We start from the raw sequence: 27,315 nt of genomic DNA, 5'->3' as shown, positions 1-27,315 counted from the left end.
TGTTAAGCTGTGCCAATAGATAGTACCGTGCAAGCATTTCTGTGCTGTTGTCTGTGATGTTTTGTGTATGAGTGATGAAATATAAATTTAGAAATCAGCCCTGTTTTCCCACCTATATCTTACTGTTTTTTTCCTCCCAAAATCCATTTTATAGCTGTAAAACAGCAAGTGTATTATGAAAAATGAATAAGCTAAGTTACGTCTGTAGGGAGGCTGCCTCTTTTATTAGACCAACCAATACAGCTGGAGCAAACAGACAATCTTTCAGGCATGTGATCTATCTTTGGGTCTGAGCTGCAGCCTGTTTTTTTCCCCAGCTGTAACTGGCAGCATAATAAAAGACATTTCTCCTTAAAAATCTTGCCTCACTTCTACTCCTAGACCGCAGTGGCAACAGCCACCCAAATACCGCCACAAACAAATCAGTCAGAGTTTAGGACCCGGAGCCCTGTTTTGAGCTTATGGGATGTGACAGCTGACTGAAAATCAATGAAGTGTGATTTACGGAGCGTCATAATGAGGCAAGATATGGCTCGAAAGGTGCTGTCTTGCCTTGCAGACTCAATTATCCGCCTTGATTTTTAACTAGATTCTTTTAGTCCCCTACTAGGATGAGACCGATTTGCTTATGAAAACAAAAGATCAGATTTAAAGGAAAAGCCACGGTGGTGCCCATGCTTTGCCTAGTGCTTTTTGCGCTGTGTCTGAGCCGCTCAGGTAAGTGCGATTTCTTCTTCTTCCAAGCCGAGCTGCAGATGTTCAAGAATTTTTTTCTGCTGGCCAGTTAGCTGCTGCTTGCTGGGACAAGGTAGATGCCGGCTTCCCTTGGTCCTCTTCTTAACACTGTCTGACTAGCAAAAGAGGGTTGTATCAGCTGCTGCCTTGGTATTGCAACCACAGCCAGTTTGGCAACAAGGTATTAATAACTGGGGTGAGGGGGTGGTCGCTGGGTAGAAGTTAAAAAAATCCTAAGCTCGACTCTGACTGCTAAAGGGAGTTACGGGAGAACCTCCATCACCAGGAGGAAGACTGAAATGCCTCAGACGAGCTGATGAAAGGCTAAGTGTCCTTGTCTGTATTTCTTGGGGTGTTTTGCACGTTTGTTTAGCAGACTCCCTGCCCCTGCACTCCTGCTCCTGTGCCTGTGGGGAACTGCTCCTGGCACAGACCGCAGAGAGAAACAGGAACCTGGGGGAGAGGGGAGATGGCAAATGGTGCTCAGTTACTCATACGGGTGGTAACCTGCCAGGGAGCTCCCCAACTTTTGCCTTCTCTGCGCACCATATGGTAAATTCAGGGATGCATCTGTCCTACGGCTGCTTCTCGTATTTTTCAAAGGCAGTGCTACTTTGTTCAGTGTTTTCTCCGTGGCTTTATCCAACTTAATTGTCAGGCAGGGCTTGATCAAAGGAGGTGTTAAACTATTTTTTCTGCTTGATATGTCTTCCTTCTCATTAAAAACTTCTGCTTTTAAACTGTCCTCCTGCAAGTACTGAGGCTGTCTTAAAAGGGCACCAATCTTGTTCCTTCTGGCTTTCTTCTTTGTGAGATTTCTCCAGTCTTTTTCACTCTTTTCTGTGGCTTCCCCAGCAGCTGAGAATCAACACATCCAGACCCAAAACCAGCTTTACCACTTCTCTGCTATACCCTCTTGGAGCATTAGGGCCCTTGGACTTCATATGCGGTATGGGCTGTGAAATGGCACCATTTTCCTATGAGGGAGTTCATACACAGCCACGGACACCGTGCCCATGGGGTATGTGGTTGTGTATGTGTGTGGAGGGAGTTATACTCAAACAAACCCAGAGCAATGCATTCCAGCATTAAGACAAAGCTGGTTTTGATCTGCATGTTTTGGGATTGTGGATTTTTTCTGTTCAATGGCTTTTCCATTAAATCTCCTGTGTTTAACAACCACACACCCCTATGAACCTCCTGAAGGGAAAGTGAAAGGGCTGGGAGCTGGGGTCTCTGCAGACACTCTTACGTGTCAGTGGATTGGACCACTGAAGTTGTGGGTAGTGAGGGGGGAGAAAGATGTTCTTTCTGTTCCTTTGGTTGCGGATGCAATGCCTGTCTGGCATGTTTGGCCAGGCAATCCAGTTTCCTAGGACAGACCCCAAACTCTGTCCCCTGTTTGCTGTGGTGGAGCTAGCATTAGCCCTAGTGTGAGAATAAACCCTGGAGCAAGCAGAAGGAGCATTTGTGGTTTCCCAGTTGGTAATAGCAGACCTCAAAGGCTTGTGACAAAGCGGCAAGACACAGGGTGGCCGCAGAGGCTGCTATAAACTGTATTGACAGCTGCATAAGCCCATCCCTGGCTGTGGAGCAGAGCAGGTGGAAAGGAGTGTGAAAGCTCCCTCTGACCAGCTAGCCTCCACCTCCTCAGGGTTTGGTAACCCCACCACAACTGCACGTCCAACAACTGAGGACAAGCACGGCCTGTGCTAGAGCATCTGACAGTAAAGTAATTATCTTGTGAGTGACAATCATTAGGCTTCAGAGTTTACAGCTTCTCAAAGAGGAATGGGCATTTGCTGTGGCTGGAAGTGGTGGATGACAGAACTGCTTGGACCTTGTGCTATCCTGAGAGAATCCAGACTGCACTAGGGAACGATTTTGTCCAATGGGGAGCTCTGGCATGGGAACAGGTTTTTGCTTCAGGCAGTCCTTCAGCTGTGCTGCTTCCTGCCAGATCTACCCCTGCCTGCAGCCTCACATAGACCCCGCCGAGGGAGAGGAGGCTGCACGGCCTGTTTCGCCCAGGAGATGGGTAGCAGCTGCAGGGGGAAGAGGACATAGACAGTGATAGTGGTCTATCCTTTCCTCCGTGCATGTGGCAGAGCATTACCCTCTGCCTCCGGTTTTCTCTCTGGAGGCGCTGCTGGGCTCAGATGCCCTTTCCTCTCTCCCCATGGTGCAGGGACCCTGCTGGGGGCTGTCTTACCTCCGATGTTTGCTGCACAGCATGTGTGAGACCCTCAGCTGTGCCCTCCTGCCAGGGTTCTCCCATCACCTGGTCCTTGCACCATCCCTTGGCCGTGACCCTCTGCCTGCAGACCCCTTCTGCACCTAATGGCTGGCAATCCAGGCACAGGTGTCCTGCTCACACTGGGACTGGCAGGGCACGGGTGGTGAGGGGACAAGGTGGGCCCCGGGCAGTGCCTTGTGAGGTCCCCTTTGACTGCTGGCACAGCAATATTGGCTGTGACCCCCGTGGCACAGGGCCGACCAGCTTGAGCTCCTTTTTCCTCCATGGTGCCTTTGAAGAGAGGTGAAATCCTTCTCATCCTTGGGTGTTGTGTGTGTGCACAAGGGAAGAGGTGGAGGTCATGTCAGGACCTCAGCATCACAGAGAGCGGGGCTGGCATTTGGGAAAGGATGGAGGGTCTGAACCGCCCTGCCCCTTTCATGGTAGCAGGGGGAAGGGGGAGCGTGGTGACAGGGACCAGGGGAGTCTCAAGTCTTGCAGGTACAGACTATGATGGCTCCGTGCTTGGTTGCGGGCCGACCTGGCCCTGGCTGCATCATCCAGCTCCTCCTGCTGCCAGATGAGCTCTTTTTGCTTTTTGCTCCACCAATGCTGTTGCCCACCCAACCCACCCCCCAGCTGGGAGAATTCAGCTTTCTCAACGATTTGTTGCTATTCCCTGGTTGACCCCAGAAGGAGAATTCATTTCCAAGTGCTGCATGAGGCTCCCTCAGATCTGGCCTACAGGCCCTGTAGCTTCCAGCGAGGAAATCCCACCACCCTGATCCTTGAGCAGGGCAGCCACCGTCTCAGAGAGGCCATAGAAACCGACCAAGTGCAAGTGAAATCCCTGGGCCCAGAAATGCCACAGTGTATTAGAGGTGGAGGTCATGTCAGGACCTCAGCATCACAGAGAGCGGGGCTGGCATTTGGGAAAGGATGGAGGGTCTGAACCGCCCTGCCCCTTTCATGGTAGCAGGGGGAAGGGGGAGCGTGGTGACAGGGACCAGGGGAGTCTCAAGTCTTGCAGGTACAGACTATGATGGCTCCGTGCTTGGTTGCGGGCCGACCTGGCCCTGGCTGCATCATCCAGCTCCTCCTGCTGCCAGATGAGCTCTTTTTGCTTTTTGCTCCACCAATGCTGTTGCCCACCCAACCCACCCCCCAGCTGGGAGAATTCAGCTTTCTCAACGATTTGTTGCTATTCCCTGGTTGACCCCAGAAGGAGAATTCATTTCCAAGTGCTGCATGAGGCTCCCTCAGATCTGGCCTACAGGCCCTGTAGCTTCCAGCGAGGAAATCCCACCACCCTGATCCTTGAGCAGGGCAGCCACCGTCTCAGAGAGGCCATAGAAACCGACCAAGTGCAAGTGAAATCCCTGGGCCCAGAAATGCCCACAGTGTATTGCTGCTGTTTCTGGCTGCAAGGCAGCCAGCCAGGGATGGCCCCACAGTGACCAGATTTCCCCTGTGGCCCCAGCTCTCTGTGGTACACCACAGGTATCTGAAAAACTAGGGCTCTTTCTCAGGGTGGCATTTATCAGGTTGGATTTTTACTACTCGGGAATGAAAGAGAGCACCTGATGCTCTGAGCCCGTGGATCTTCTAAAGAATAATAAACAAGTAAGACTGGACAAGTACGTTGACTCAAGACAAAAAGGCCACAGAAAACAGAAACCTGGTACAAAGTCATCACTGCTCTGGTCTGATGATTTTTTTGTGTGTGAGTTGGGCTTGGGCTGTCTTGCCTTCCCTTCCCCTCGCCCTGTCTCTATTGAGAGTCTGTGCATCTGAATTCCTACAGATTTTACTGACAAGAGCTGCCCAGAGGCGAATTTGTCTCACATCATCGCTCTGCCTCACTTCTTCAGGTCATGCTGTTCTCCACATCTGCTTTCCAGCACGGCCCCACTCTCTGTTGCTCTCTTCCAGATGTGGCTGCCTTCAGTTCAATCGCTGAAAATGAGGACGCACTCCTCAAGCACTTATTTCAAGGCTATCAGAAATGGGTCCGCCCCGTGGAAAACTCCAATGACACCATCAAAGTCCTTTTTGGATTAAAAATATCACAGCTTGTGGATGTGGTAAGTGTTGTGTTGGGCTTTGTAGAACATCCCTTCTTTTATAGACAGTCGTGCATCCACCTGGGAGGGCTGGTGATGCTGTTGGCTTTTGCCTCCTGACACATGAAATGGTGATGGTCAGGCAACGAAATGCTAAGCGTGGTGCAGTGCTGGTGATATGACCTCTTGCCCCACGCATGGCACGGGCTTTAAGACTCATTCGTTTTGCAGTAAACCTGAAGGTCCTTTTTTTCCCCACTGTTCTCAGGGGATAAGGCTTCATTGCATCAGGTGTTAATTGAACAGTCCATGCCAGACAGTCCCTGGCCCCTACATTTGCCATTTAATGACAAGGCAGCTACAGGACAGGGGTGAGGAAGGGTAGAGCTGGTTGGATATTGTTCACTCTAAGCAAGCTTGCATCCAGGCCAAAGGCAACTCATATCTTGACCCAGCTGGCCACTCAGATATGACACTAGAGCCAAAACAGACAATCCCATGTTTTTGCCCACATGGAAAGTATCCCTTCCCTTTCCCCTCCATCACTGCAATGCACAGTGGAATTTGCACAGGGTCCAGAGGTACCCACAAAACTGTGTTCCTCACATCCCCCGGCCCCTAGCAGTGTCCCCTTGGGCCGTGGAAGGCAGACTCTAATTTTGTGCTTTATTTACATATTCAGGACAATGTTTCAGCTTGTATCTTCCCAAACTCACTCCAGGCCGAGCAGTATGGGGAGATGAGCCATCCTGTGAGCCCACAACCATGTGCGTCCTGACCCCACTTGCTGGCTGAGCCCTGCTGCCTCCCTGCTCTTTGGCATCTAATTCCTTCAGGCTGCTGTGAAATGCCAGACCTCGGTTTTCCAGCATCAGGAGCTCCCAGCGAGAGCAGGGACAGCACCTAGAAAGTCAGTTCACTTCTCCCAACAGTGACTGAAGAGCCCAGGCCCATGGGGAAACAGGTCCATAGGGATCTTCTCTGCTCAGCACAGGGCTGGACTCTGCAGGTATAGGGTCTGTTTCCACTGGCTGTTTTGGTATTGCAATCCTCTCTACCTTGTGTCACCCTAGGATGAGAAGAATCAGCTGATGACAACCAACGTGTGGCTGAAGCAGGTAAATAAGACCAAATCAGACCTCTCCTTTCAGTGCAGGGCTGCTGAGCTGAGCGGCCATCCCAGCTTGCTGCCCACTGTGCCATCCATCCCCTTTCGTGACGCCGAGTGGCCAGACAAAAGCAGCACCATGTTACCTTGCCTGAAGTTTTTACTTTACTCTTCTCACTTCAGCAAATGCATAAAGGGGCAGAAAGGTAGGCAGGTGGCCCTTTAGGAAATAGGGTACCGTCTTCTCCTGGCCTGCGCCCCAGCTATGCACTCAAGCCAGCTGTATTTCAGGGAAGCAACATCCCCTGATACTGCAGTGGCTGTTCCTGGGATACTGTGTGTGCCCTGAGGGACTACTCTGTTTCAGACTTAGAGGGCACGCAAGTACTGCGTCTCTTGCCCAAGTGAAGACTGGTGCCTTGGATGGATGAATTTCTCCTTCAGCATAAGTAAAGAGAAAGAAAAGGCCAGCATGTTACACCCCCCACCCACCCCCCAATTAAAATCTGTGGCAAATTAATCAGATGTCTCTAACACAATTGCTTCTGGAAGTGATGATAATTTATACAAATGGGGGAAAGGTGCAAGTTGAACTGTTAGGTCTCCTTTCTTCTTCACTCCTGAAGAACACTGCATTTGGTTTAGATTACATTGCACCAATTTATTGACCTTGAGACAATTATTTTAAGTCTCTCAGCCATGTGAGAATCTATAAACATGTCAGCTGATCCTAGGCAGAGGACATAAACCCAAGCCATACTTGAAATGATGCCATGGGAAGTGGTTCCCAGAGGTCGCTGGGCTGGTGGAGGAGAAATGCCACTCAGTTTTTGTTCTCAGTCTGGTACCTGTAGTGCTGCAGCGCATGTGAGCTTCTGAGTGGAGCAGGACCCCTAAAGGCCGTAGGGACATTATATGCAAAGATGGTCTCTCCCTTTAAGAAGGAGAACTTCAGACTTCTCCTTGCTGCAGGGACAGCAGGAATTTCCCCTTTTGCTGGGGAAATTTGTGGCTGATCTGAATCCAACTGCTGAGAGCCTGCCCTGAAAGAGCTGCGGTGTTACATTTTCCCCACCTTCAGCTGCAATTGCAGAGACCCTCATGTGCACAGGGCCAGATCTTGGCTTCCTTACTCTGAGTAGCCACTTGGGCAGACAGCAGAGCCCTCCTACAAAGGTAACCCCTTGCCCCTGTCTCTCCTCTCCCCATTCCCACCCTCTCTCCTTGCAGACTGCAGCACCCATCTCTCCCTGCAGGTCCAAGCCCTGCAGTCTGCAGGTGTGAAATCAACCCACTTCACCCTCCTCATTCTCTGTGTTCCTGCAAGTGTCCCCAGAAATATTTTACAGCCTTTTGCAGCCTTTGACAGAATATTCCTGGGTCTGACCGTCTCCTTCTTCTCAGGGAAGACTTGACTGCTTGCTTCATCCAGGACAGCAAAGTCTCCTATGCCCTGGGGCAGCCTTCATCCCTCTGGCTGGGTGACATCTTCACCCAGGTTACAGTGACTGCAGAAGAGAGGGATCTGAAGTATTGACTCACATTAGCAGGCCAAATGCAAGTCCAGGCTGCCCAAGGGCATTAAGCCTCAGATGTTAATGCAGACAGACAGCTACTGATCCTCTCTCCATTGCTGCATGAACCTGTGTGGGGACATTTCAGGTTAGCCCATCCACACGGAGCACCCTGATTGTATTGCAGCATTAACCTCCAGTCATAGCCTGGAGCCTGTGTCATCACTGTTGCTGTGTGAAATCAGGTTCTGCTGCAGGTTACTCCAAACATGCTGCAGGAGGTAGGGACATGCCTCCATCCACTCATTGCTTCTCGGGTGTGGGGGAGGATGAGGGTGAGGGGAAGCCACTTTGCCTGATCCTTCTGCCCCATGCCGTGGCTAAAAGAAGGACCTACCCAGTCTGCACTATGGACATGCTGATTTCTTTGGAGGCCTTCGGAGACTGTGCTCAGATATTAGCCAGGGCAGCTCCCTAGGGTAACTCAGCACTGTGATTTTCAGAATTGCTGAGCTGGGCTCTCACTAGTTGTTAGCGTTTCTAATACCCCTTCTCGATCTGAGGGGCTAGGAACTTCAAGGCCCAAATGAAATGGGAGCAGAATTCCCAAAGGGAGCAGAAAATAAGTGAGACACAGGATCTGATTTTCACAGATGCAGATGCCCTCAGGAGGTCAGGCTGAGCACTAAATACCTGTGGCCTGACCCAGCTGTCCTGCTTTGGGAGTCATACAGTCCAGTAGGCTTAGTGTGAACTGGTCCCACGTGCAATCCAGTGCTTAGGGGATTATTAGAGTGCATAAGCACAACAGCTAGGAAAAGGTCCATAAAACTAAGCAGAATTAAAATAATTTTTCCTTTTGGGTAGGGAAAAGTGAAAAACACTAAAACAAACCAGAACTCTCTAATGACAGAGATCCTGTCCTTCTGCAGGAGCTGGAGAGGTCAGGGAAGTCTGGTCCTCACCCTACGTGTGTGAGGTTGAGGGAGAATCACAGTCATCATTTCTCTGCCAAGAGTCTGGCTTCTCTTAGGCGAGCAAAGATTAAATCCAAGGATTTTCTTTGTTTTACCTCAACCATCCAGATGGTCAAGATGGTGGGACTTGGTGATGTGCATGCAGGCAGACACACAAGGTGCAACGGAGTTTTTAGTGGTTGCTGAGAAAGTATCTGGGTTTGGACAAGCTATGGAGTCTACTAGGAAGGGTCGAGAATCTGGGTCCAGTGTATCTTGGTCCACTTGCTGTAGGTTATGCACTTGAGTGACAGCCCAAAGACGGGAATTTGGCAGAACTGGAGGAAGGGGAGAGCAATGGGAGGGTCTGGAGCAGCTTGGAAGAAAGGGAGAAGAGAGGAAAGGGCCCTTTGCATCTGCTGCTACAGTTTGTGTCAGCATAGCCCATAGGGAGATTCCCGTTTTAAACTGCTCATCTTCAAAGTCTGCACACAATCTATTTTCTGCTCTAGTAAGAAGACATGCAACCATTTGCCTTGCAGACACGAAAGAGCACTTTAGCTGGGAGAGAAATCAATGCAGGGCATGGGGGAGGGAGGAGTATTGCAGATGCAGCAAATAACCCAGGCCAAGGGGCTGCTCCAATTCAACTCCAGAGGGATGATTATATCTCCGGGTGGCTCAGGGTATTTGCTTCTGTTGCGTTAGTGCAGGCTATGAGCTGACTAGTGTTGGCTGCTGCTGTCGGCCCTGACTATCCCCTTGCATAACAGGAATGTTTCCATCCTAAGCCCCCTTGCACCTATTACAGGAGGTGTCCAGGGCACATGTGAGTCTGTGCCCATGTAAAAGCCCAGGCTGCTGGAAACATCTGGTAGTCACCCATCCGCCGAGAAAGGTTCACGCTAAAAGTGGTGTGCTCTGTCCCTGCTGCTGAGGCTAAAAGCAGCAATGACCCTCTTCTTTTTCTACATCTGAACAGGTCCCATCCCTCCTTCAGCAGCAGGAGGAGCCGGGGGTGGAGGGCTGTGCCTGATTGCTGACACCAGCCATTTGGACAGTTCAGAGAGTGGGTCCATAACTCTTCTGGTGCAGGTAGTGGGGCCATTAATCCTGCCTTGGTACCAGCCTGGGCAACTGCCTCCTTTGCTTGTGCCTTGTGCCAGATTTGAGGAGGGGTCTACCAGCCACCTGCCCATGACCTTGGGCCCCATCCCTTCCCTGCACCTGGAGGAGGAAGACGCTTGTTCTCACTGTCTGTGTTTAGGTCTCTACTGAGGCTCTGGGTTGCTGTCACACTGTAAAGGACCTCAATAACAAGTGTCTGTAGGTATAGCTGTGAAAAGCATGTGGAATCGAGGAAGTAAGAGGGGAACAGTATGGTGGGAGAAGCAGAGAATATTGCATTTTGGTTCGTCCTTAAGTCATGGAGGAAATTGCCCAGAGAAGGCTGCGGCGCCCACATCCCTGGGGAGCTCTTAGTTCTGGAGCTTAATGGAAAGTCGTTCATCTTCTGCTTCTTGGTATTGACTACAGTCTACAGCTCTTGCTTTCTTTTGCTGCTATTCCCACGGGCAAGTGAAAACCTCCATCAATAACGAATGGGATCAGAGAGCTGCTTTTCCACTGCATCTCTGTGGAAATCTCCAGGTTGCTAGAGCCACTTTGGTAGGATCTCCCTATCTGAAAAAAACAAAAAGAGGAGAGAAAAATTATTCTGGAGTTCAGCATGATGAAAATGGACAGGACTCCCCCTGATTTTGCTTTTTTAGTGTTATCTCTTCAGGATTGTAACCAAATGCTTTACAGTAGCATTGTATTATTTTTCCTGCAATAGTGTACAGGTCTTTCTGATGAAAGAACAATGATTTGGTTTGCAAGGACAGTATACAAATAATAGGTGGTGTATTCCATTCACTGAAAAAAGCCAGGTCTCCACTGAAAAGTAATTAAAGGCCACCTCTCTGTCACTTGGGCAGTAGTAGCCATGCCAGCTGGCTCTTCCATGGGGTCAGTGCCAGCCAAAACCACCATGGGCTGGTTCTCAGAGGGAAGAAGAAGTGCCAAACCCAAGGGAAGTGCCTCCTTTCTTCCAGACTACCATCAGGTGGGCTGGGCAGGGTGGTGAGTGAAGAAAGTCAAGTGCTCCCCAGGAGTGCCTGCCTTGGGGTTGCCTGCAAAGGGATGGGTTGCTGGGGCCCACCTGTGGCTGGAGGGGCAGTGCTTGTGGGGATTAGCATCTCCCAGCCATGGCTGCCTGCCATCCTCTCCGCTGCTGAGCAGTCTTACTCCAAGTTCTGCCCATTGTGCAGTGCAATGCAGTCCCTCTGAGGCAGGTGGTGGGAGGAGGAATGAGGCTGTTGTGTATGAATGGGCAGAGGACTCTGCTGGCTTGTTACAGGAATGGATCGACCACAAGCTCTCCTGGAATCCGGAGGAATACGGTGGGATCACTGCCATCCGTGTCCCCTCTGAGTCTCTGTGGCTTCCCGACATTGTTTTGTTTGAAAAGTGAGTAGCATGGCTCCTTGTTCTGGGCTTAGGCCAGAGCTTGGGCAAGGCATGTCAGCCACCGTGAAGCTTGCGTGTGCTGTCAGAAGGCTGCTTCTTTAGGCAGTATGAACGTTGGCTTCCCTTGTGCTCCCGGTGATGGGTAGAAAGCAGAGCTGTGAGGGGGTAGGACTGGGGCAAACTTAGTCCTGAACTTGGTACTGTTTCTTCCTGTCCAACTCCCAGTGCTGATGGACGTTTTGAAGGATCTCTGATGACCAAAGTCATAGTGAAGTACAATGGAGTGGTGACCTGGACGCCACCGGCCAGTTATAAGAGCTCCTGCACAATGGATGTGACCTTCTTCCCCTTCGACAGGCAGAACTGCTCCATGAAGTTTGGGTCATGGACGTATGATGGCAGTATGGTGGACTTGATTTTAGTGGATGAAAATGTGGACAGGAAAGACTTCTTTGATAATGGGGAGTGGGAGATCTTACACGCCAAAGGTATGAAAGGCAACAGGAAAGATGGGCTGTATTCTTACCCATTTGTCACTTACTCCTTTGTGTTGAGACGCCTTCCACTGTTTTACACTCTTTTCTTAATAATCCCTTGCCTGGGATTGTCTTTTCTAACTGTCCTGGTGTTTTACCTGCCTTCAGATGAAGGAGAAAAGCTTTCATTGTCTACCTCAGTTCTAGTCTCCCTCACTGTTTTCCTTTTAGTGATTGAGGAAATAATCCCTTCTTCTTCCAAAGTCATCCCTCTGATTGGTGAGTATCTGCTGTTCATCATGATTTTTGTGACACTCTCTATCATCGTGACTGTGTTTGTCATCAATGTCCACCACCGCTCCTCAGCAACTTACCATCCCATGGCTCCCTGGGTTAAAAGACTCTTCCTCCAGAAGTTGCCTCGGCTGCTCTGCATGAAAGGCCATGTAGATCGTTACTCCTTCTCAGAGACTGAAGAAAAGGAAACCACCTTGAAATCAAAGCTCCTGGGGAAGCAGAAACACAAGCAAGCAAAAGACGGAGAGAAAATTGTTATTGCCTTTCTGGAAAAGGCAGCCGACTCCATTCGATACATTTCCAGGCATGTTAAAAAGGAGCATTTCATCAGACAGGTAGGTGAAGGGAGGGCAAGGAGGGATCACAGTTTCCTTGACAGCAATGGCTTCCAAGCTCTTACCTTTTCTGCATGCCTTTCCCTTTGCCTCTTCCTCCTGCTCTCATCTGAGACATGTCTCGGGAGCTTCCCCTGCTTGATAAATGACATGGGTTTTGGGAAACCTTGAAGCATTGCTTCAAGGAGAACTGTATTGTGCTGTGAGAGTCCCTACTCTTCACAGATGCAGGAGGCCACAGCAGCTTCTCCTGGAGGAATTCCTGTTTTGGGGTTATTTGAATAATCTTGTCCTGCTTAAGTTGGGGATAGACATGAATCTGGAAAACCTCCAAACTGTCACATGCTCTGAGATCGTATCTTTCACAACACTTACAGGCAGGCAGGCTCTACGGCAGGTGCTAGATCTCAGTCCTGGCCTCCCAGCGACTATACACAGTGTAGCTGCCCTGTTTTGAGTGGAGGTCTTCTAGATTTTCACTAACATCAGTTCAGATTAGTCCCTAACTACCACCTTTCTCCTCCTCCCAACAATCCACCTGGCTATTAAAATAGCAAATTACTGTGTGCATAAACAATGCATCTCATGCAAGGGTAGGACAGCAGAGCGATGCACCTGGCAGCGTACGGAAAGAGAAAAACTTTGTTAGCAAAAGCTAACAGAAAAGCAAACCCCTCCTAGCAAAAGCCATGGCTTTGTTCAAACTGTGCTGAGAGGACTTCAGCAGAAAGATGAACAGTAAATCAAACATGCAGTATGTGAGCATATAGTGTCCATGACTGAAGACTTCTGTTTGAAGCTGAAATAATTTTTAATAAAAAAAGTCCCTTGGATTGCTTTTATAAATAGCTCTTTTGTGTGTGCAGGGTTGTGCGAGTGCTCACAATGCAAAAGCCCCCTCCTGAATGCACACAATCTGAGCCAACAGAGCACTTAAGCAAACAGAAGCCAATGGGACCACTTGTACTGGAAGCAATGTCTGAGTCAAAGTGCTGTGCTAGAGCCAAGTCCTGGCACTTCGAGGGAAATGCAGTTCTGCGAAAGGAAACCCAGTTCATTATAAAGCCATCTTCAAGCTTGAGTCTGTAAACTTTCACATATGCACTTAGCTAAAAGCTTTTGCACAGGCTGAAAGAAGTCTGATTACCATGTTCGTAAAACTATGGAATTGTTTTGGTGTTTTGAGTGACTCGCAGCTATGGGTGCTGAAAAGGTGATCCATGTCAGTTTTAGGATACAGCACATTACAGACTTCTAATTTTAGAAACAGATTTTTGGAGCTGAAATATATGTAGCCGTATCAATGAAGTACTGGGCTCATTACTGCTTCTGTTTGTTCTCCCTCTCTCCTTCCCAGGTTGTCCAAGACTGGAAATTTGTAGCTCAAGTCCTGGATCGGATCTTCCTGTGGTTATTTCTGGTGGTGTCAGTGACGGGTTCAGTTCTCATCTTTACCCCTGCATTACAGATGTGGCTGAACAGCACTTTGTAGAAAATGCTCCCACAGTAGCATACAACAAGTACGATGCCAAGGGATGGTGGTGCCTTCGAGCTTGGTCTCTATTGTACAGGATGGGAAGCAACAGCAAGGAAGGAAGGTGATGGTAACAGCGGGCGTTGACTAGTGCTTTCTATCTTCATACAACTCTACCAGTTACAGATTTGGCCAAGGTCAGAGAAAGGCTTGGTGCGCAGCTGAGTCCCAAAGTGAATTGGTGTTGCACAATTGGCTTATAAGTATTTTACTAGTAGCTTGATGATATTACAATAAAAGCCAAGATTATTAGTTAAAATTGGAAACAGTACTTCTGGCACAATGATTATACTTAAAAGGCAGATCTGTCAGTTAAAATGCTACTTTATAAAAGAAGTTATAGTAGGAACACAAATCAGGACTCAGTTTATCTACATTTGTAAGTAAAAACCACAAAGTCTCTACAGATCGCTTTTGCATGTGTCAGAACTGGCAATCGCACAGCATGTGCATCAGAAAAAGTACAAATACCTTTTAGATGGGATGTTCAAAACCTTGACTCTGTGGCCTCACCTCGCTGCAAGATCCGCTCAACAGTGGCAGAACTTACCACTCTGCCCACCTGCTACCAGCCTTTACGGCATGCACACTGCATCTCTCCTCTTGGCCGCCAGGAAGCTACAAGGTGTTACCCTCTTTTCAGTATTATTTGCAATTTTGCCTGCTGCTCTGTAATGTACCAAAAAGCTTAACAAGTAAGGATTTTCCCCATGCTCTGCATTTAGAAACTATGATTCCTGCACCTGCTTGTTCACAAGACAAGTGGAAGTGGAAGATCACCTGAAGCATATTGCATGGAGAAAGGTGGCTATGCTACTCCATAAGGCAACAGTGATCTTCCTAAACAGTTCAGCTGGAGGGGAGCTGCAGACATTGTTTTCAGCAAATTAAACTTGTGGTTGGTGCAGAAGTGGAGTTTCTCCTGAGAGCTGTGGGGTGGGCTGGCTACCGGGAAGATGTATCTTTGGGTGTTGGCTTGTTCATGTTTCCCAGGCAATTCATTCAATTTCATTCCTTTGATTCATTTGAATGGGATCCTTCTGCATGATTAGAAATCCCTCTTAAAAGTGTAAATGACAGAAAATGCACAGGTGAAGCTCTCACCACTTTTGCTGGGCAGTGGTTTGCCAACATGGGGTGCTTTAGAAAATCCCATTCAGAATTTGCAGAGGTTTTCAAGGCTAGCAAGGGATTTGGAGATCCAATTTTCAATAATCTAAATGTGAATCTGGTGTTAAAGCTTTAGCTAGCCTTGAAACCTTCTTCCTAGGGATGGAGGTTAGAAGGTGTTAAAAATACATGGAGGTATTCTTGTGCTTGGATTATGCATGCACACCAGACCTCTGTGAGTTAGTATCATCCTGTCTTGTTGTGTCACTGCAGAAAGTTCTGTTCACTTGTGCAATCATTATTAATAAAGATGTATTTAGTAAATGATTCCTGGGGTGAGAGTGCTCATATGCTGGGCTTTGTTGTTGTTTTGTTGTCAACAAAGTCTAGATTGTAGCCCATTTTAAAAGCCTTGTCTCAAATCTATTCAAACAGAGGGGTTGTCACGTTCTTGGAAAGTCCTCATAAAGTTTTAGCTTTGTGTGTGAGTTTGAGGAGGGAGCATTCAGATCTGGTTATTATATTGCAGGAACTTAGAACAGACCCATTTAGTTTAGCATATACAGATAGATGTCTTACGTTAAGACACTGGTATAAAACTCTTACACATTGACCTTACTACCAGCTGCTCTTCTCCTGCATTGTTTAAGTCAGTTTGTTCCCCTGGCCAGTACTGTGAAATATCTGTAGGAAAACAGCCAGGAAGCTCTTCAGCATTTACAGACTCTCAAAATCAATCAGTGATAGGTTTTCCCTCTGAGCACTGCTGCCAGGGGGCTGCCTGTTAGCCGTGACAGATGACAAAATCCTCTCCTGGGCAAGTGCTTCAGGTGTTTAGCTGGCAGATGGTCCTGTCCTCACCTTGCGACATTTCGGTTGCCCACCCGCAGGCAACGCATGGCCGTGTCTCACGTGGCTGTGTCTGATACCAAGCTGCTTTTTCTGGCTTATGCTGGTAAAGGTCAGCAGGGCTCAGGTCCTTGGAGTGGGAGATGTATGAACACTGCACAGGTATGGCTTTTGGCCTCTGGTCTTCCTGGCATTGCATCTGGGACTGCTACATCTGTAGTCTCACTACTCATTATTTCCTTGAGCTGACTGTTTCTGAGCTTCCCTGAATCTCTTTGCCGCTGGCTCACAAATGCATTCAGCATGTCCCACAGCCTGGCCTGCCACTAAGAAACACAACTAAGGAGGACATTTGGGCAGACAGCTGCTCCATGTGCTATGCCTGTGGATGACAACATTGCAAATTGCAAATCTTAAAAAAAACCGGCAAGCCTCAGCCTTACTACTGCCTCAACGTGTGCTGCTTTGATTTCTGGGCACTGGTTTGCCAGGGCCTTGGCACTGCTTGCGTAGGACCATGTGTATCATCCATTCACCAGGAGACAAATATGACAAACTCCTCTGGGCCTTTTAGTGGGGGGAAAGTGGAAAGATGGTCTCCCTTGGGAAGGGAATGTAATGAGCTGGTCGAGCTGTCAAATTGCTTCTGTGCTTTTAAAATTAACTCATAGATGCCACCACTCTCAAGGAAAGGAGATTTCTTGCTGCCAGTGCTACGCTTATCACTGGGACATATAATAAGGGGTGTTGCTGATGTGGCTTTGGAGCTGATGGGGCAAGAATAGACACACCACTCCGTGTGCCCTGCAACGAACATGGATACTTTTCCTGTGACTGTGCATGGTGTGCAACTCAACTCAGTGTCTGGGATGGCACCAGCTCTGGTTGAAACTTTTCCTGGTATTTCAGTTAGAAGGTCCCCCAAAAAGAGTTGGGGCAAGCAAATATGTCACTTTTGTGTGGGTTCTTCCATGTCTGCTCAGAGGTGGCCCCCTACTGCAGCCTTCTCCAAGGTGAGATGCTTATCGTGTCCCCCACCCCCACTCTCTCTAATCAGCCAACTACTTTCACAAAGCTGACCGGAGTATGCAAGGCTCCCAGTCTTGAATGTGCCAAACACAGCTGAAAATGGCAAAAGAAGGATCCAAAAGTTACTGGGGGGGGGCGGAAGGAAGGGGAAATAGTACACTCGGAAAGAGACAGAACATGACTTTGTAAATCTTACTTTCTTAGGATACCAGGCTGATGAGCTAAACTGTCCAAACCCTGTGTTTGAGGTCCAGAGGCAAGACAGAGAGGTGTGTAGTACTGTAAATGACAAAGACAGGGAGCTGGTGCTGGGGCACGGAGGCCTCCTAACTGGAGATGAGGAGCTGCACAATTGTGAATGCTTTGACAAAAAGCCAGGGATTTTGCTAAAGTCAGCTTACTGGCTGTGGGGCAGTAGCTGTCATGCCTAAGACACCAATGCAGTACACCTTCAGCCACAATATTTTCATTGTTTGTATGGTCAGAGACTGCAACAGTGAATGCTGGCAGTCAGATGTCTGTCCTGTTGAAGTGAAGCTTTCGGGCTCAGAATGCAGCTCTCCTCTTCGAATTCCCTTTCTCTCCCCTCCCCTCCTTTCTGATTAAAGAGCCAGCATAGCAAATGTCATTTAGCAGCATCTCTAAACACATTATACAGCAGGGAGTTTTTAAAAAAATACAAATTCGTCAAGAAAGGATATCCCAGGAGTGGTATTTAATTGACAGGCTGACAAAACAAACCATGCTTGTTCACACATCTGTCTGTCAGTTGCTACATAATTATGCAACATTCAGGGGGATTACAGAAAGTATGGTTTTCTTCTAGAAAATCATGACTTTATATATTTCAACTACTGGATTAAGACAGTTATATTCTTGTCATTCCACCTTTCTCTCTGACATATACATCTCTTCAATCTTATTCTCTTTATTATGGAGCACCAAAAAAGAGTAAAAGGCCAGTCAGGGACTTCAGAAACAGGGAGTCATACTTTCCAAGGATTGGTGATGTGCAAAGCAGAGACTGATACACGACACACACTGAAAACACTGCACTGGCACTGTACAGTTAAATTTAGAGCCTCCTGTAACAGAGAAGGGCTTTTTACTCTTGAAGCCATTAGCTTTAATTGGAATGGTGCCTTTTAAAGAATCTTTCAGCACAAAATGAACAGGACTCTAAACAGACAATGGACCTGAGGGTAAACTGTCCAACCTTCTAGTGCAGAAACCACATCAGGTGCACATCTACAAAGTGTTTCAGGATTAAGCGCACAAGGATTGGGAACCTGGTTACATAGCAGCAACCTCAGCCCCAAAGGAAGTGTCCCTACAGTTACAGGTTTGCACACACAGCACTGGCCCATGAGGAGCAAGCAAAAGGAAAATTGCTGCAGAGCTGTTTGGACCAAGGTGCCCAGCTTTGCACAGGATTCACGATAGCCAGCCTTCTCCTGCTGGGATGTGTGTAACCCAAGTTGGTCTTGGGTTTTAAAAACACAGGAAAACTCAGATCAAACCAATATTGCCAAGCCAATTCTGTCTGTGATGAGTAGCTACTCAGGGACAAACCATTCCCTGTTGGGCTTATGTCTGGGCCTGAGCAAGCAAGAGTTTTCAGAGCAGAACCTGTGGACTGGGACCACTGTTAACCTGACGAGAGAAATGTGGCTTGGAAATCCTACTGGAGCTCACCAAGGTCTTGCTATTCAGTATCGGGAAGTAAAGGGGACTTTGATCACGTGCAAAGTTAAGTGGCAGATGAACTAGTTTTTAAAGGTCTTAGAAGCATGTAGGTTTCAAATGTGGATTCCTCACATGGTAACCACAGATAGTTCAGGTCTTTTCTGGTTTTCCATGGTGCATCCAGGTTATTCCTCTTTGGTGACTCTAGGATGCTTCAAATGATGTCAGCAAGGCTACATGCAGTGCAAAATACTAAGTTGGTTTGTCTTCAGCTATGATTAAGTGCTTAAGACCTGTCTGACTTCAAACATAAACGTAACCATGTGCCTTGTTGATCTGGGACCCTCACTCGTGTACATATATTGCAGAAGATGGGGACCCCTTATTTTAGATTGTATTAAAAATGTTACGGGGTCAAGGGATTGGTTTGATTGTACTTTTATTTTGATTATTGGCTGCCCTGACACAAGAACACAATAAAGAGCATTGGTCCAGTCAGTAGGACTATGGTACCTCATCTAAGTTCCATACCAGAGACTAGCTGTTGTAAAAGGAGAGAAATAGAGAGGAAATGTAAATTAACTCAAAGCTGAGGAAGAGTTATGATCAGGAGAGAAAAATGAAGCCAGGTACAGCCCTCTTTGGGCAATGCACTCAGAAGTGCCTGAATTGTCCTAATAGCCCCCTGTACTGAAACCAAGGGAAAAGCTCAATAACTTCAATCTGCTCCTGTGATCAGTGCAATTGTTATTGCTGATCTCACTGAGGGAAAGACAGGCAGGCACTCTAAAAATCCCCGGCGTTCCGCTGTAGAAAGACCACATGCTCATCTCCCATTTTCAGTCCTCTTCTCATTCTGTTTTGGGTTGTTTGCTTTCCCAGAGGACCCTTCCCTCTCTTTCTCCTTTCCTCTGTGGCTGGGTGCTGAGGAGGCGATGAGTAGAGGGGTTATGTAAGAGGACAGAAATACAGGGGACAGTTCCAAACCAAAAATGAAACAAGAACAAAAGTGGATAAAAAGCAGTGGATCAAGTTATGTATCTGCTATTAGCGGCTGGATAAAGAGCCCTGCAGTCCCAAACACACAGAGGATTATAAATACCCAGAGAAATACTCTGTCGATCACCATAGCTACGTATTTCCAATCATCTTCCACCTGCAAGAGGAAAAAAAATGAAAAGGATAAACTACATGTAATGTAACATGCAATTGCAAGTTGGCATTATGCAGCAGAAATGTCCCTTGTGCTTTTGAATGTGAGGAAGAACATACATGCAGTCAAGAATGTTGCTTGTCGTGCTTATAGTTGCTGCAGTTTTCAAGGGTCTTTAGAGGGGGCTGATTTTCTAATAGTGTTTACCACTTTTGGCTGAGAACATTCAACACTGTCCTAGTCTGCTGAATTTTTCTAAATATTCAAGTCTGTTGGCAAGGTAAGGCTGTGACGCTGACATTAACAAACAGGATTGGATCAGGTGGTGGGTGCAGAGTGGGGTGGTTTAAGAGGAGGCAGAATCACCATAGCTGCACATCACTAGACCCTGTCAGAGGACTTATCCTGACAGCCCACACAAGAGACAGTTTGCTATTCTGGCCTGATTTGCCACAGTGTCACTCCAGTCAAGCCCCATTGATTTCAGCAGACTGGACAGCTGGACGCAGGGACTATAGCAAAGCAAGGTCCCTGGTTGAGCAAACCACCATGTCATGTGCTAAGCAGGCCACAGTGGATTTTGTATGTCTGACAGATACACCTTAGAACCACATTCAATGAAGTTGCTGTCCTTTAAACTGTACCTACATACAAGGGCCACTGCATCGGAAGAACATTCACTCGTATAAAACTAGTGACTGTTTAAGAGCTCTCTGCTGAGCTATCTTCCACTTGTTTTCCCAATTTCTTGATGTTTTCCTCCAAGAGGCTGCTGCTGTACTTCTTGTGGAAGAAAATGCAGCAAGAATGCCAGCTGCTGTAAATGTTGCCACAATTTTTAAAGGGCTTTTATTTTTACAGGACTAGTGCATGATATCACCCGTATGGCTTTTATGGTTTTGTATGTCCGGCTGAAGCAGAAGCAGCCTACAGAATTATTTCCTCAGTGCTTGCCTGAGAATAAAGCCCTTTTTTTCCCCGAAGAGAGGATTTTTCTCAAATGAAAAATACTGCTTCCCATCCCTAGTATGTTTTGAAAGGTAAGATACAGAGCTGCTGATGCACCAGACTAAGAATACAATTTCATGTGGCAGAAGAGATTTTTAAAATGCAAATGAGCAAAACTGGCAATTGAGGACTTATCAGGAGCCGTATAATCAAGGTGGCATGTTATTCGGACTGCTTCACGCAAAGCCTCTTCTTTTTTTTTTGGAGTGCATCAGAGAAATAAGCTGAATACGGTACATGGACATGTTTTATGCAGCTGGTGTGGCAGTGAGAGCAGGGCTAAAATGTTGGGGTCAAGCAAAACATTAAGGGCATAGGTACTAAGCAAGGCTCAGCTCAATCCCCATCCTCCTCTGTGCTGACAGCTTCCTGTCTTTTGCTTTAGGCTGGCATGTATTACCCACTCACCCTATGAATTCAGTCACCAGGCCTTAACCGTAGCCCTTTATTCAGAAAGTTATGGACTTTGTTTTCAGGTGAAACAACTTCTGCAGGACATAAAAAAGGGGAAAAAAAAGTAATTTTTGGGTTGCACAGAAGTTGCATGAATTTGTGCTGATTTCAACAAAATATTCTGATAGAAAGAATACCTCTCAACTTTTTCCTCACAAGTATTTTTGTTTTTCAATACAAATACAGCAGTATTTAATTTTGAAATAGATTTTGCTGTCATAGAGCATTTAAAAAACTTCAAAACCAAAAGTAAACGTTTCGTGACAGATCAAAGAGAAATGTTTCATTAGGTTCTAAACACTTTTTTAAAACATCTTGAAGTGTCACAGAATTCCTGTTCCTTGTGAGGCCTGGATGCGGGGGGATGTCAGATAATCTTTCTTGGAGCTGCTTTTAGTTGCTTGTGTTTACACCTGAGGACACGGCCCCAGAATTCTCTAAATTCTAACGTGCATCACTTTCTATGATAGTAATCTCTGTTAGGATAAAAGATTTATAACCTCACACAAGCAAATCCATTAGTTCAAATGCCAAGACTCATTTTAAAACCCCGCTCTCTTTTTTCTTTGAATCTGCCTTTATTCATCTGTTGTCTGTTTTTATTCAACTGTCTTCCCCAAAACTCAACTTTTATTTCAATATATGTTTGTCATGGCTGAAAATACTGTATTCCTGAAGACACAATTAGTCAAATAACTGTAAAAAAATCAGAACACGCCAGACTGAAACAAAGTACAGACAACAGCATTCTGAAAAGAATATCTTTACCAGATTTATCACTGGCTGAGAATAGTTCTTCTCCAGATCAACTACTGTGCTGTTAGACAAGCCCTGTTCTTTAAAAAGCAGTTCCGAAATTTGCTTGTTCTGTTACTAACACAGAAAAGCACCCTGCTTGGCAAATAGCACACTTAGTATTGAGATGTTGCTGCTTACCAGGGCTGAGCAGTTGGTGAGCAGTGGAAGAGGGCTGCTTCTGAGGATCTACAGAAGTAGGGTTGCAAGAGACCTTGAAAGGTCCCGTCTAGTCTATCCCCTGCCCCACAGCAGGATCAACTCTGCCTGAACCACTGCTGATCAAAGTTCATTCTTCATGGCCACAACGGGCTGATGCTCCTCTTCTTTTCCTTTGAAGGGTGAGCCTCATGTCTAACCTAAAACTGTCTTGCTGCTTAAATTATCCACTGGGGATAGAGGAAGAAGAGATGAGATTACTTTTCTTGTTCCATCCCCAATGAATGATTTATCTTCTCCCTTTCTGTAGGAAACTTTGATGCATTCACAGGTCTCAAAATTTCCTTCTCTAGACCCAACGACTCCAGTTCCTCTGGGCTGCCCTCCTAGATCACATTTTCACTTGCTGGAAGTGTGGCCCCATGCCCGGCTGGGTGGTTACCTCCCTTACCTCTTTGGCTTCATTTTGAGACCTCATGTTCTCTGCTATGAACTGAACGCTGCTAATGACATCCTTCACTTCTGGGGAGTACTCCATGTGCTCTGCCATCCATTTCAGTGACTGATGGCTCAGCCGTCTTCTTTTGGTGGTAGTGAGTTCGGCTGCCTTATCACAGTGACTGCATCGCTGCTCCTTGTGTAATTTGGTATCTTTGTGTTTGCTGTGCTTTGACTTGCCTGACGTATTGGCTGATCCTTTCTTGTTTTTTCTGCAGACGTTTTTTTTCTGCTGTTCTAGTGGCCTCTGCATCAACAGAACTTTGGGGAGCAAGCTAAGACAGACAGTTTTTACCCATTTGGGCATTGTGTGTGTGGTTGGAGTCCTGTAATGTATATTCAGGACAAACACTGTGATGACAATTGACAGAGTCACAAATATCATAGTGAAGAGTAAATATTCACCTACGAGGGGAATTACTAAAGAGGTGGATGGGATTGTTTCTGTGATCACCAGTAAAAATACAGTCAAAGAAAGGAGCACAGAGATGCAAAGAGTCACTTTCTCACCACAGTCAGATGGCAGGTAAAAAACTAACACAGTCAGGAATGAGATGAAGAGACAGGGAATGATCAGATTTATGGTGTAAAACATTGGCAACCTTCGAATATAAAAGGAATATGTTATGTCTGTGTAAATCTCTTCACAGCAGTTATATTTGATGTCATGTTTGTAGCCAGAAGCATCAACTATTTCCCATTCACTATTTTCCCAAAAGTCATTCATATCTACTTTGGATCCAATGATCAGAAGATCAATTTTGGCTTTGTCATAGGTCCATGAGCCAAATTTCAGCGAACAGTTCTGATGGTCAAATGGGAAAAATGTAATATCCATAGGACAGGAGCTTTTAAAAATAGCTGGTGGGGTCCAGGTGATCATTCCATCATAGCGAAGGAGGGCTTTGGTCTTGCCCTCAACTTGAAAATCTCCCACAGCACTAGAAAGACAAATGAGGCAAAGAAAAGAAAATTACCATGAAAGTAAAATGTCTTTCATGGACACTGCAAGAGGATACATTTGAGAGAAAGTGTAAAATGGAAAAGTGTTCATCATACTTATTATACAAGACAATATCTGGTTTCCAAATTTTATCTGCTGGTACCCGAACAAATTCAATGCCATCGTATTCTCTGGGATCCCATCGCAATTTGTTGTCATTCCAAATCTGAAAGAAGAATGGACAAGGATTTTAAAACCTTGTATTATCAGCAAATATCTGCTTCTCAGATATTTCTGTAAAATGACAGGCTATGATAAAGGCTGAAAGTGCAGCACGTGTAGAAGGGGACAATGGTCCGAAAGACAACATGGCCATGACCGGGAGAAACACTGGACATATATGAATATTGCTCACATTGATTTGCTACTCCCTCGTCTGTGAGGGGATGGGATGCCATTGCTGACACGCTGAGATCTCTCCTCTGTCTTGCTACATCAGTATAGGCCCTTACCTGTGCAAAGTTACCTCCCCACTGCAGAGAGGAAATACAGGCCTTGCTGCTGCTGTCATGAGAGTGCACCCTGCAGGTTAAAGGAGGCCAGCATCGAAGGAGACCAGCATCCTAATGAGAAAGGAGGTGCACACTAACAGGCAGTTGCTGCCAGGGGACATTATTGGTTCCACAGGGGCAGCAAATTACCAAGTCAGGGGCAGCGAAGGATGCCCAGCAGCTCTCTTGCATGGCTGTTTAGTGCCCTATCACGGGGCCATGCTCCATGCTCTTGCAGCCTACACTGAAAATCCTGATCATAAGTACAGTATCTTTCACAGAAAGCTTTGTGTGGACCACAATCAGTGCCTGAAGGAAACTGGTTTTGGTGGAAGTTGGCTTGTTTTTCTCAGCAATTTAGGTCCTCTAAGGATCTTTGTCTATGTGTAAGTGTTAAAACCACCAGGAAAAATGAAGGCGTGTTCCTTTTGCTAATGATGTTTTGGTTGGAATCTTCAATATGGAGATGACCTAGGACTGCAGAGCTGCACATTTAATCACTTTTTAATGGGTACATCCAGCTAGATTTACCAGATAAACCAATGATCATGAAGTTGGAGGAGAATATACCACACAGGAAAGGTGGGAGATGTAACTTCTTGGAAATAAGAATAAAGAAATGACTTTTTCAAATGTGGCTTTGGTTAATGGAGCTTCTCCTTATTCATACCTTTAAAATCCTTGTTACAAAACAAGCACTTATTCCATAGATGTAGCTTATAAGGTAACACACATTTCATTATATCAATGCAAAATGCATGAGAAATGCAATGCAGCCACTTACGTGTCTCAGCCACAAATTTGTTTCCATAATCTGATTGACTTCATCCTAGAAAGAAACACAGGCATGCACATCTTCTCTCCATAAATCAGTTACAGTATCCTGAGATGGCCACAAACTTATTCTGATAAAAATGGAAACTAGAATTCCACATTAACTGATACCAGCTTTTTTCTGGCTATTTTCAGGGGGCTTACATATTGTGCACAGTCATGTGCAGCTCTACTGAAAAATTTTTACAGGTCTACTGAAAAATTATGCCCACAAATATCAGACTTACAGAAAGCTGCACTGTTTTGCCAGAGGCCTGAGTACCTGGAGAACACAAAACTTACAATTGCTCTGACCAGTAGCAGAGGAATAAGGTTCTGCTGGTGGCTATGAGTTTTGTTGGATTCAATGTTTAAAAAGCTCTATTTACACAGTACAGTACTGGTCAAGATTCAAGGAAGATGGCATCTGTCCCACAGTGTTCTTGCATTTCTATGCAAACCTCTAGAGCAGATGCATTCAACCAGCATTAAATTAGGTCACTGTTATACTGAGACCTTCTTTTTACAGTCAGTTATTGCTATTGCCAATCAGCAATGAATCAGGAAAGTGCTGCAAGAGACACAAAAATTGGATACTGTTCTAATGAGCCTTCAGCCTAAAAGTATTCAGAAAGACTCGTATTAAATATATTTATGAATGCAGGCTGACATTCACAATGAAAATATCTGCAACAATATTGCTTTGGGTAGTTCTTAGTTTTTAAACATGTGGACTCAAAAAATCTAAGATATTTACAAGCCAAAGGTAGAAAATGTTGTAGATGAATTTTCAACATTGCATACTGAAAATTAAGCACAAATATAATTTTGAAAGGCCTGTAGGGTTCCTGTCTATGGGTTAAACTATCTAAGTTCTTGTAAAAATCATGACTCTTTTTGAGAAAATCCAACTGATTTACTTATGATGTTCCTTTTTTCCTCCAAAGGCAGCACTGAGAGCCAGGGGCTGCAATGTGAGGCAGAACTGCTGAAACCTGCCAAGATACCTGCAACACGGAAACAAAATACTTTGACAAAGGAACTCCAAAAGGTGACAACTGCCTTCACCATGAGGACTTACAATGCCTTCATTTATAGCCTCAGATAACTTAGCTCCCTGGCTGCTGTTGAATGCTGCAGCAAGGGTTAAGTGACAGCCTGTCACTTCATTATGGACTCAACTAGGTACCTAAGAATCAAAACCCAGCCTCTGTTCTGTGGATAATGTGCTTCACAGAGCAGACTTCAGCAAGGGTTAAGGCCAGGTTTTGCTTCTTCCACAGTCCCTCTGCCCTGCCCAGCAGGTCTGCCACCTCAGACACACTCACCCTTGTATACAGTGCACCCCAGAACAGAAAACATTCATCCCCAGCTCCATGCTTTAAAACACCACTCTGCAGGCTGCACGTCTCTTAACGTTATTTTGAAACAAACAGACTGAAAAAGCATGCAAAAAAAAGATTTTATCTTTCAGGACCACTGGGAAATGGCACTGGCCCCACAGGACAACTAGGCCATGTGCTACACAATGTGGATACAACCAGGTGCCTCTGGAGTGGACTAGCCCTGTGGAGAGTGGACTTGAACATTTGGTACTGCTGCTCTGGGTGCCAGAGGCTGCTGCCCAGAGCACAGGGATTTTACGCGAGTAAGCAAATAAATCTGTGTAGTTCGAACCGCTCATTTGAGCAACTGGAGCGACTCGGCTGACAGAGAGAACAGCAAAGGTCTCAGCATGTACACATATGCACACATGACAATGATGTCAGCTATGAGAGTTGTAGGTGCAACCATCACAATTACATCTGCTGCTTTAGCAATTTGCCTGTGTTTGCAACCATCCCTAAATCTCAGCAGTATTCTGTAATGAGTCTTACCACATTTGTAAGCTGGGTAATGGCCACTTCAAAATACACTGTGACAGGATCAGACACGTTTTCCACTGGCCTGATGAACTGGTTGTACTGGGAGAAGAGTTTGTGAAATAACCGTTCCTCTGATTCACAGGCTGTGGTATCTGTGTTGGTAAAGATAAAGAACAGCTATGTCAGAAGTAAGGAAGAGGGAAAGAAGGTGCTGGGTAACATACTAGTCCATGCTATATTTCTGGATCCTGGGCTTGCGACCACGTATTAAGACACAGCACAGAGAGAAGAGGGCTGCCAGTATGCTGTCAGTTGAAATCATTCTCCTGCAGGACGTGGCCCACTGCTCCCCATCTCCTCAAAGTGTAAGGTAATGGCCTGAATGGAAATGTCTCCTAAGCTGGATCTAGCCTATGGGCGTCCATTTGGCCCACCCTGATATCAGACCAAAGTAGAATAAGGTGGTGTGAAGTAGAAAAAACAGAAATGTGGTAGATTTAATCTTTGGGAGTTTTTATGGTAAAACTGAGTTTATGAAAAGCATAGCTACTTATTCAGAAATTAAAAGCTTGAGGCTGAAACTACTGGATCAAAATCTATGTCAGGGACTCTGATTAGGGGATTATAATGATGCCTCT

General features: G+C 46.3%; 2 protein-coding genes across 3 annotated transcripts in view; one reads left to right on the top strand and one right to left on the bottom strand.

The window, feature by feature from the left end:
* Positions 1–665: 665 nt before the first annotated feature.
* CHRNB3 (cholinergic receptor nicotinic beta 3 subunit) lies at positions 666–14,116 on the top strand. The gene is made up of 6 exons (XM_009274651.1): positions 666–717; positions 4,904–5,055; positions 6,108–6,152; positions 11,014–11,123; positions 11,349–12,231; positions 13,589–14,116. The coding sequence occupies exons 1-6, from the start codon at positions 675–677 to the stop codon at positions 13,721–13,723; spliced, it is 1,368 nt and encodes a 455-aa protein (XP_009272926.1). The 5' UTR covers positions 666–674; the 3' UTR covers positions 13,724–14,116.
* Positions 14,117–19,454: 5,338 nt separating this feature from the next.
* CHRNA6 (cholinergic receptor nicotinic alpha 6 subunit) overlaps positions 19,455–27,315 on the bottom strand; it is a 12,422-nt gene continuing 4,561 nt past the window's right edge. Inside the window, exons 2-6 of one of the 2 annotated variants that reach the window (XM_009274649.1) lie at positions 26,690–26,829; positions 24,784–24,828; positions 23,565–23,674; positions 22,459–23,446; positions 19,455–19,595 (exon numbers count right to left, since the gene is read on the bottom strand). In XM_009274649.1, the coding sequence (XP_009272924.1) occupies positions 19,473–19,595; positions 22,459–23,446; positions 23,565–23,674; positions 24,784–24,828; positions 26,690–26,829 (1,406 nt within the window). In that variant the 3' untranslated portion in view covers positions 19,455–19,472. The remainder of the gene's footprint in view (positions 19,596–22,458; positions 23,447–23,564; positions 23,675–24,783; positions 24,829–26,689; positions 26,830–27,315) is intronic. The other variant, XM_009274650.1, reaches the window with a different exon arrangement.

This window comes from Aptenodytes forsteri, unplaced genomic scaffold (genome assembly GCF_000699145.1).
Source record: "Aptenodytes forsteri isolate BGI_AS27 unplaced genomic scaffold, ASM69914v1 Scaffold224, whole genome shotgun sequence".
Taxonomy (NCBI): Eukaryota; Metazoa; Chordata; class Aves; order Sphenisciformes; family Spheniscidae; genus Aptenodytes; species Aptenodytes forsteri.
This window is presented reverse-complemented; position numbering and strand designations above follow the sequence as displayed.

Excerpts from the sequence above, each read along its gene's own strand:
- CHRNB3 (XM_009274651.1), top strand. The coding sequence starts at position 675 with ATGCTTTGCCTAGTGCTTTTTGCGCTGTGTCTGAGCCGCTCAG. Across the intron at positions 5,056-6,107 it reads TATCACAGCTTGTGGATGTG|GATGAGAAGAATCAGCTGAT; the intron begins GTAAGTGTTGTG and ends GTGTCACCCTAG. Across the intron at positions 11,124-11,348 it reads GACATTGTTTTGTTTGAAAA|TGCTGATGGACGTTTTGAAG; the intron begins GTGAGTAGCATG and ends TCCAACTCCCAG.